General features: G+C 32.9%; 2 protein-coding genes across 4 annotated transcripts; both read right to left on the bottom strand.

The window, feature by feature from the left end:
* Positions 1-527: 527 nt before the first annotated feature.
* On the bottom strand, positions 528-5,955 carry LOC112491836 (F-box/FBD/LRR-repeat protein At3g26920). Of its 3 annotated transcripts, XM_060814764.1 has the most exons (6): positions 5,812-5,955; positions 4,720-5,140; positions 4,447-4,608; positions 1,456-4,290; positions 1,161-1,322; positions 528-888 (listed from the first exon to the last, which is right to left on the bottom strand). In XM_060814764.1, exons 4-6 carry the CDS (start codon positions 2,401-2,403, stop codon positions 619-621), a joined length of 1,380 nt encoding a protein of 459 aa, XP_060670747.1. In that variant the 5' UTR covers positions 2,404-4,290; positions 4,447-4,608; positions 4,720-5,140; positions 5,812-5,955; the 3' UTR covers positions 528-618. The 3 variants fall into 3 exon arrangements, with proteins under 3 accessions (XP_060670747.1, XP_048330378.2, XP_048330381.2); XM_048474421.2 differs by having other exon boundaries at positions 4,447-4,592; positions 4,720-5,955; XM_048474424.2 differs by lacking the exon at positions 4,447-4,608 and having other exon boundaries at positions 4,720-5,955.
* LOC132800746 (F-box/FBD/LRR-repeat protein At3g26920-like) lies at positions 4,033-5,864 on the bottom strand. Its single transcript, XM_060815004.1, has 5 exons — positions 5,812-5,864; positions 5,158-5,258; positions 4,720-5,003; positions 4,447-4,608; positions 4,033-4,224 (listed from the first exon to the last, which is right to left on the bottom strand). The coding sequence occupies exons 1-5, from the start codon at positions 5,862-5,864 to the stop codon at positions 4,033-4,035; spliced, it is 792 nt and encodes a 263-aa protein (XP_060670987.1).
* Positions 5,956-9,823: the final 3,868 nt, after the last annotated feature.

Genomic DNA, 9,823 nt, shown 5'->3' with positions numbered 1-9,823 from the left:
TTTCCATTATTTTTTCCAATTTTTCCATTATATAAAAGAAGGCATCATCTACCTAAGCTGTATTCAGAAGAATGCAGCTCGTTATAAGATGCGCCTGCTAAAAATTAATAAAGATTACACTGGTTGGGAATCTAATTACCCAACTAGATTTTGGTAGAACACTCATCAAATTTAGATAAGTTTCATTTATATTTTGGTGATCAAATATAACAAGTTCATTACCATTTTGATAAACTTAATCCAAGAGCTATTAACCAAAACAGTACATCTAGAATTATCTTACCCTGGTCAATTTCTCATAAGCAACGTTCAAGCTCCAGGCTTTACAATCCCTAAAAATTTTATAACAAAAACCATAGCAAGTTCAAGCTAGAAAACCCGTAACATATATATCTGCAAAATGTATGAATCACAAAAGCTACATGTGAAGCTATACAAGTTCTATTAGCCAATTGATTACCAAAAAAAAAAAAAAAAAGAGAGAAACCGCATATTAACATACGGTTTCAACACTTAAAAATCAACAATCAGAAATTCAAGCTAGAATGGAATTATTAAAAAATAACCAGTTCGAACATCCGAATTTCGTCTTTTTCACTAATAACACAGACTGAAACATCAATGGTCGATGAAGAAATATATAGCACTAGAGGAAGAAGCTACTTGGAACTGTCGAATCTTTTTACTAATCTCAGATCGTTCACAAGGTAATATACGTGTATTAAAACGAATCGTCAACATTTTCAATGATTTTGCATTTTTGAGCAAATACTTGATCAGCTCTATCTCATTATGCTCTCCACTAATATGCATGTCTACTTCGTTCAATGAGTGGACAAATTTCAGATTTTGGGATTCCCAATACTCTGAACTAAAGCTCTTCTCCATCTGTAACGGTGTTAAGACTAAGAAAGTTAGATAGAAAACCACAACATAGATAATAAAAATGGTACACATTAGCAACAAATATGGTTGTACCTTCGCCCATCAGTTTGAAGGTAAATTTTGGACAAGAATGAGTTTCTTTTATGCATCATGAAAGTACCATATATGACAAAAATTAAAAATAATTATTTCTAAATGACAAAGAGACATATGAACATAATAATGAGATAGTTCATGTGGCAGTGACAATTCTCGTAGACGGGGTATTGCTTTACCTTTTCGGAAGGGTGACAACCGTTTATTTTTAGAGAATTTAAATGTGGCATCAAATTGAGTAAGGAAATTGCAGATGGGATTTCAATGCTGGAATTAGTGCATTTTAGAGTCAATGAGTGCAAGTTAGAAAATTCTGGCAGCAACTCTGGTGAAGAAATTTCCTACAAGGTAAGAAAGGTTGAGTGCCCCATTGATATTGAAAGTAACAAATCCACATAGTTGGTTAAAAAAAAAAAAAAAAGGAAAAAAAGAATGGAAACAAAAATAAAAAGTTTGTGATGATTAGATGCATACCTTAATAGAATAATCACATATAGAGATTGATGAAACTCTGTATATTGATTGAAATACTTGACCAATGATACCCAAAGCTACACGTTCATCGTTGAAATCTATAGATATATTAGATTTGGACAAGGACTCTAAATTTCCTTCACAGGAGTAATGAGAAACGAGTCCACCCCACGAAAACTGTTCAAGTTTTGGAGCATGTAGTGTAAGTGACTGTGAAGGTTGTGGAGCATAGAGCCAAACTATACGCAGATTTCGAAGTCTCTCTGCTGAAACTTTGATATTGAAATTAGGAGAACCAACAAGCATATCCTTTAGTATTAAGTCTTCGAGTGACAAAGAACTAAGGTTGAGTGTATTTACACAAGTAACTGCGTGAAGGTGTACCATCTTCAATGACTTGCAGCTCGAAATCCATTCATCAAAGTTGGTTGAAACCCGCACATCTCTCAATTTTAACTTCTCAAGCCCCACAAATGAAGTGGTAGGCAAATTTAGCAAGCCTTGGGGATTCATACGCACCTCCAAATCTCTTAAACATGCAGAATTCGAGAGACCACTAGGCAAACTAAAGATTTTAAATTTATTGAAGCGCAAAATAATATTTTCAACATTGGACTTGGTTGCCTCGAGTATCCAGTTACCGATGTGATGATCACCACCAAGAGTTTGGCCATACTTTTCTGCCTTAAATTGATGTACGTCAGCCTCATTATTCAACGACGTGAAGCTATGTGAAAATGCATTAAACTTGTAAAGTTCTTTGCCACTGGCATTCCCTAACTCAATGGTCAAGACTGGCAATGTCAAGCAGAGTTCTCTGCATTTTGTAGAGAGTGTAGAAAATCGTGCAATGTCCTTAAAACCAAGGAAAGAAAGAATTCTGTGAGATATGAAGTCTGGAAGACGGCGGAAAAAATCAATTTTTCTTGATTTACTTTGCTTTTCCATAATGATCTATGAATTCTACTCACTGTCTTATAGTTCTTACAGACAACTAGGGCCAATATATATATATATATATATATGTATTGTAGTCAATCCCTTCACAGAAAAGACTTTTCGTCACTATAACTTCGTCCCAGATTGCTTGGCGATATATCAGAGAGACCTTCGAAGCAGAGAGCTTCTTTAGGGTTCTGAGGAAACAGAGATATAGACGACGACTTTAAAAAGGGAGATAATGTGAAGACTCCTATTGGCATGCGAACTCCTATCCTATTCTTATCTCCTATTGGCATGCAGACTCCTATTCCTATTTGGCACAATTATATCTGAAACTTAAGTTTAAATATATTTTACCCCTTGATTTCAAATATTACTACATTGCCTCCTGCTGATTTTATTAGTTTAAATAAAAAGAATTCAAAATTGAATTAAATTATCAAAACTTTAGTTCAAATGTGCATAGGTTGTGTACAATAATCAGAAAACAAAGGCTATATATGAAAATTTTTAAAACTGCAACCGTATTTGTGTAATTTACACTATCACTTATATTATGAAGAATAATACGATGTTCTGCTAATTTATGTCCTTGCAATATTGCTTTCTAACTTTCACCTCCATCGTTGTCACCATTCATCATCCCATATCCATCTACATCGCTTGTATAAGTAAATGGTTTATGTCATTTTACGAGACATAAATTGTTGTCTTAAGAGGATAAAGCTATATACGTTATTCTTTTTCTTCGATTTGATGTTTTGTCAGAATTTTAGTCATCAGGGAAGAGTAAACTTTTCTCTCAAATGTTTCTTTAATGTCTCATAAGGTGAAATTCTTATCAAACTGTTAAAAAGCTTGTTACTGAAGATGTTTAAATTCGAGGATTTATAGTCCCTCATGATTTTTATAAGAAAATTCATAACAAATTCAAGCTAGAAAATTGATAGCATATCTGCAGCATGTATGAATCACAAAGCTAAATTTGATTCGTGAGCAGCAAAAGTTTTATATCCAATAAAGAAGACAATATTAACATAAAGTTACATGCCAACACTACAAATCTATAAGAGGTTCAACTATAGTGAAATTACAAAAAGTTAAAGGTGTACAAACATCAGAATCTCCATTGTTCATGTTTCATCAAGATGTTTAGAATAGTTTTGATTGAGATATCTTGATCTTTCATCAAATAAAATATGAAGGAGCTACAAGATCCATAACAAAACTGAAACAACTTGTAAACAAAGATTCCACTTATTGTTCAGAGCTGCTGAGTTTGCCTTAACCATTTGAAGTATGTAATCAACCTAAAACATCTTCGGATTATGTTTAAGTTATGAGGATTTACAGTCACTTATTATGATTTCTATATGAAAATTCATAGCTGCAGCATGTATGAATCTCAAAAGCTACATTTGTTTTGTGAAGCTCCAAAAGTTCATATAGCCAATTTAGAAGACAATATTAACATACAATTACATGCCTACACTTAAAAATCCACAAGAAGTTCAACTATAGTGAATCTTACAAAAAGTTAACCATGTTTAAACATCACAATCTCTATTTTTCGATTGTTAGAAAATGGCTATAACTAAAAGATTGAAATCCGAAGCGCACCACACTTTTCACAAATTACACTGGACGGAAATATAAAGCAACATGGGAAGAAGCTATTCGGAATTCTTTAATCTTTCTAATCGCAGATTCTCTACATAATAGAGCTTTATAAAGAATGGTCATCTTCTTCAAAGCTCTTGCATTTTTGAGCAAATACTTTATCAGCTCTATCTCATTGTTCTTTCCCTCAATCTCCATTTCGACTTCCTTCAATGAGTGGAAAAACGGAAGACTTTGAGACTCTCAATACCCTGCCCTATGACTTATCTTCTCCTGTCATTGTGTTAACCAAGATAAAAGTAGTTAAGGGAGAAAACCACACCACAGATAATGAATTCTCTTTTCTGTATTATATATGTGATATATTTGAATTGTCATTTTTATTTATACAGTATTCGTGACAATTTTCCCAGACATGGTACTACTTACCTCTTTGGAATAGGGAATCCCAAGTATTTTCAGAGTATTCAATTGTGGCATCGATTTGAGTAACAAAACTACAGATGTAATTTCGTTGAGGGCATTGGTGTGTTTTAGAGTCAATGAAAGCAAGTTACAAAATTCAGTCAACAACTCTGGTGAAGAAATTTCCTACAAGGTTAAGAATGTTGAGTGCCCAATTTATGTGGAAAAGAATAAGTTCACATAGCTGATAGAAGAAACAGAAACAAAAACAAAAACTAGCGATCATTAGAAACAAACCTTAATGGAAACATCACGTATATTCATTGATGAAACCCGGTGCATTGATTGAAGAACTTTACCAATGATTCCATTATCCAAGGACTCGTACTCATTGTTGGCAATTGAAGCATGTTCTATAGATATATCAGAATGGCACAAAAACTCTACATTTCCTTCACAAGAGTAATTAGAAGCACAGCCAGCCCAAGAAAACCATTCAAGTTTTGGAGCATGTAATATAAGTGACTGTGAAAATTCTTCATCATTGGGCAATATTATACGCAGATTTTTAAATCTCTCCGCTGAATTTTGATTTTGAAACAATCAGGGAAATCATCATCATCAAGTGTTAAGTCTCCAAGTGATGAAGAACTAATGTTGATCCCATCTACCATATCAACTCCTTGTATACCATCTTCAGAGACTTGCAGCTCGAAATCTAGTCACAAAACTCACTTGAAACCATCACATTTCTCAAGGTCAAATTCTCAAGCCCCCCAAATGAAGCAGAGGGAAACTTTACCAAGCCATGCAAAAGCATAGACAACTCCAAATCTCTTAAACATGCAGAATTCAAAACAGAACTAGGCAAAGTAAAGTGCTAAAGGACTCCAAATCCAAACAAATCTTTCCAGCATTACAACTGGTACACCTGGTTGCCTCAAGTAACTATTACCCATGTGAAATTCAACATCTTCTTAAGACCTAAGATTACAAATTTTTACTTCAAATTTATGTATATTGACCCCATTACGCAAGGACATAAACCGGTGTAGAAAAGCAATAAACTTGTAAAAATTTTTACGGCCATGGAAATTTCCTAAATCAATGGTCAAGAATGACGATGACAAGCAAATTTGTCTGCATCTCCTAGACAATGAAGAAACTCACGCAACGTCCCTAATATCAAGCAAACAAAGAATTTTATGGAATAGGGTGTCCGGAAGATTGCTCAAAAAATCAACTTTTTTGGATTTACACCGACGTTCCATTAGGGTTTATGAAAATTCTAAGTCACTGAAACTACTTTTACAGACACCCAACCAGAGGATATATAGTCAAAAAAATCCCTTCAGAGAAGCTCAAAGAGAGAGAGAGCTCGGCACTAACCTTGGTTCAACTTGGAGAGAGGCTAGGAGATAGACCTTTGAAGCAGAGTTCATTTCTTTGAGGCTTGGAAGATATAGAAATGGACAAGAGAGAAAAAGAGGAGAGAGAGCCAAGGCAAATGTACTGTTTGCAGTCACAAGTACTCTGAAATTCTGCGTTAAAATACACTTTTACCCCGCCAATAAAGATAATAAATAAAATTAAACACTTTTGTTCGTTATTTTGGCTCCCAGTTATTACTTTAAATAAAAATGATAATTATAATAAAAATGATAAGATAATTATATAAAAAAATGTTCCCAGATTATGCAAAATAATCAAAAATAAAGTGTTATATTATTTGAAAATTATTTCCTCAGCACAAAAATATTATTTGAAAATTTTTAAAACTATAGAAGTCTCTGTAATTTATCTTGCTATATATTGATATTCTAAAGGTGCCCCTCAGCTACTGTTACATCTCTAGCTTCTATAATAAGTAAATGGTTTTTGTAATTTTTACTAACGTACAAATTTTTGTGTTTAGTGGATAAAGCTGTATAATATATAAATCTTTTCTTTATAGTGGGTCTAGTTGGATATGTTCTGTTTTTTACATTTGTTTTTAAGTGAGTAAAGAAAGCTTGGTCTTCCACACTAATTTTTTTTTTTTTTTTTTTTGATAAACGGTCTTCCATTCTTCTAATCTCTAAGAAAGTTCTATTTTCTAGCAAAGCTCTTTTGCATTCACATAAAAAGTTACTATTTAATACCATTCTTTGACCAATGTCAGTTGTTAATTACCCATTTTTATTGATTCAGCTTATATTTGTTTTCTAGTTGATTGATTCATTGATTATCTTATTTATAATGTTTATTTTATAATGTGTTTCATGTTTCATCAAGATGTTATTGAATATTTTGATAAAGTAAAAAATATCCGATTTTCTAATCTTTCAGCTAATATGATTGGAGCCGGCTGCCAAGTTTTATAAGCAGCATAATTTTCAAACACGCTGGCTCTGTTTGGCATGTAGACTCCTATTTGACACTTAGATTATATATATATATATATATATAAAGAAAAATTCTATAATGCGGACGGTCCGCATATGGACGGTTCGCATGCAAATGGTCCGTATGCGGATGGTTCGTATGCAGACTACAACAAAGTTGATTTTTTTTTTTCAAAAAATATCACTTTTAATGTGATCACATGCGGATCCGGCCGTATCGAAGAACTATTATAGATATATAGATATGTAGCCTACGAGGCATAGAAGGAATGATAAGAAGAAAAGACAGGCACCATGAAGAGTTAAAAAAAAGGACAAAAACAAAAATATTTTATGGAGTCAGTATGGGGAAGGGAATAGAGAAAAGGTGAAGAGTATCCACTTGCAAGCTGTTTAATGAGATTTGCAAAAATTCAAGATATAGAAAAAAAAAAAATGGCTGAGGCAAAGAAAGAAAGGCTTTTGGTGAGGGTAAGAAGCCTTTGCATATGATGTAGAAGTTATAACCATCGTTTGTTGTTAGGTTTTACTTTTATGAATGATTCACCTTGAAATTGTGACTTTTTTTAAGACAGAGTAACTTAAACATTCTAAAGGCTTCTTATTTTTATTTTTTTTTATTTAACTTTTCTTTTGGGTGTGTAATTAGATGCATAAAAAAATATTAAATAATTTTGAAGTTATTGTACTTAAAGAATTGGGCAACAAATCCCTAGCAAATTTAGATGGATTCCACACAATAAAGCTTTTATTACTAGAAGTTCATGACGCAACGGAATCAGTTAAGGATCATCTGCCATCTCATACATCTTCGTAATGAAAGGAGGCAGTGAATTGGAGCTGCCTTAAGCTTCATCCATCCAGATTCCAAAATTTCTAAATCACAAACCTAAACCCCCAAATTAATAAACCCACAATTGAAACATCAATCACTTCGCAGAATCCCCAATGGCATCCTCAAAATCCCAATAAAAGTCATATTTTCTTTCTCTGTTAGGCTTTTTTTTTTTCCTTAAGCTTTTCCATTTTTTGGTTTTCTGTGAGAAAGAGAAGAAGAAAAAGAAAAGAAAAAAAAAAAAGGGATAAAACAGAAAGAGAGAGAAAGAAAGAGTAAAAAAAAAAAAAAAGAATTAAAATGGTGGCCTTGAAGTAACGAAAAGAGTTGGTGGAGGAAGAGTGAAGAGTGAAGAAGAAGAAGAAGAAGATGATGATGAAGAGAGAAGAGAGAGAAAAAGAGAGAGAGAGAAGAGAGAGTCCCTAAAAGCCACGAGAGAGAAAGAGAGGGAAGAAAGTCCCAATTAGCCCCCCCAAAAAAAAAAAAAAAAAACTTGGACCACCCGTTTAATCGAACGGCCAATAGAGCTTCTCATGAAAAATCACGTTTTTTGTCCGCATGCAATTTGATCAGGACGTCCTAAGTATAGAACTCCTCTATATCTGTAATTTAAAGGTAAATGCACTTTTATCCCCCTAAATTTCTATACGTTTGTTATTTTACCCCCCTGGTTCCAAAATTTACTACATTAGCTCCTACTAAGTTATTATTTTAAACAAATATAATTAAAATTACCAAAAATTTAGTTTAAATGTGTATAGGTTACATACAGTAGTCAAAAAAGAAAGGGTATATATGAAATTTTTTTAAAATCAGAAAGGTGTCTGTCTAACTGACCCTAATATTGATATTCTAAAGAATAAGACATTCTGCTATGAAAATGTCCTGTTGCTTTCTAACTTTCACCTCCATTGCTGTCCCAATTCATCCTAGTTCCATCAATATAGATTGTATAGGTAAATGGTTTATCTACTTATACTAAACATAAATTGTTCTCTTAAGAGGATAAAGCTATATGTGTTATTATTTTTAGATGTTTTGTTTGAATTGTGGTTGTTAGGGATGTGTCAACTTTCTCCAGCATGTTTCTCTAATGTCTCATAAGGTGAAATTCTTATCAAACTGTTATTAAGCTTGCTTTGTCTCCACATTTTAATTATTATTATTATTAGACTAATGGAGTAATGTGTTGAAGTAAAAGTTCCTTTTTTGACAAGTGTTTTTTCAAGTGGGTGAAAGAAGCTTGGTCTGCCGTTGGAAATTCTATTTTATGTGACCTTTTAAGAATTCACATAAAAAGTTACTAGCTATTTAAAAAAAAAAATGCTTTTGCTAATTATATGTCACAATCATACCCCAGTCCTCACGGAACCTTAATTACGACACAATCACTTGATTGTAGCACTACATATTGTCTTTTTGTTTCATCTTCGTCTAGCTTTCTTTCATCTTTCCCTCAACTTTGCTAATTCTTCCTCCATCCTTTTGAAGTGGTTCTTTCACTATAAATCATTCACCATTTTATTATTAATTGTTTGCTTGAAACTGATGGTGAATGTATACATATAGCTAGATTAGCTAAGTTGTTTAAGACTTCAAATGTCACATCTACTTAGCTGGCTAAGAAGTATATTAATAACTTCAGAGCTAACCCTAATAGGAAGTTAAATCCTTTATTAACAACTATTAAGGATGATTGTAATACTGAGAGGAGATGAATAAATGGCAGTATAAGGGACTGCCAAAGAGCAATATCACGGACTATGGGACTATTATGAAGAGTTGAGGAAAACTAACCTAAATAATACTATGGTAATAAAAAAAATGAGTTCGAAAATAATGTAAACAAGTTTCAGAGGATTTATATATGTCTAGGAGCCTACAAACAAGGCTATAAAGAATGATATAGGCCAGTAATTGGCTTTGATGGTTGCCATATAAAAGGTCACAATCAAGGTGAATTACTAGCAGCTGTGATGGTGATAATGCAATGTTTCACTTACATATGCATTGGTAGAATCAAAGAATAAGGACATCTGGAGCTGGTTTCTTGAATTTTTTAAAGAAGATTTTGAGTTAAGGAACTCTTATGGGATAACATTCATTTCTGATAAGCAAAAGGGCTTGATTAATGCATTGAAGGAGTTACTATCTGAATCTAAATATAGATACTGTGTTAGGC

This window comes from Ziziphus jujuba, chromosome 2 (assembly GCF_031755915.1).
Source record: "Ziziphus jujuba cultivar Dongzao chromosome 2, ASM3175591v1".
NCBI classification, from domain to species: domain Eukaryota; kingdom Viridiplantae; phylum Streptophyta; class Magnoliopsida; order Rosales; family Rhamnaceae; genus Ziziphus; species Ziziphus jujuba.
The sequence above is the reverse complement of the archived record's forward strand: the minus strand, read 5'-3'. Positions and strand labels throughout refer to the sequence as shown.

What these genes read in the sequence shown, in the direction of transcription:
- LOC112491836 (XM_048474421.2), bottom strand. Translation starts at nt 2,403, where the DNA reads ATGGAAAAGCAAAGTAAATCAAGAAAAATTGATTTTTTCCGCCGTCTT. An exon ending in TATGTGATTATTCTATTAAG is followed by an intron (nt 1,323 to 1,455) that starts GTATGCATCTAA and finishes CTTACCTTGTAG; the next exon opens with GAAATTTCTTCACCAGAGTT. An exon ending in GTTGTCACCCTTCCGAAAAG is followed by an intron (nt 889 to 1,160) that starts GTAAAGCAATAC and finishes ACACCGTTACAG; the next exon opens with ATGGAGAAGAGCTTTAGTTC.
- LOC132800746 (XM_060815004.1), bottom strand. Translation starts at nt 5,864, where the DNA reads ATGAACTCTGCTTCAAAGGTCTATCTCCTAGCCTCTCTCCAAGTTGAA. An exon ending in TCTCTCCAAGTTGAACCAAG is followed by an intron (nt 5,259 to 5,811) that starts GTTAGTGCCGAG and finishes TGCATGTTTAAG; the next exon opens with AGATTTGGAGTTGTCTATGC. An exon ending in GGATTCCCTATTCCAAAGAG is followed by an intron (nt 4,225 to 4,446) that starts GTAAGTAGTACC and finishes CACTCATTGAAG; the next exon opens with GAAGTCGAAATGGAGATTGA.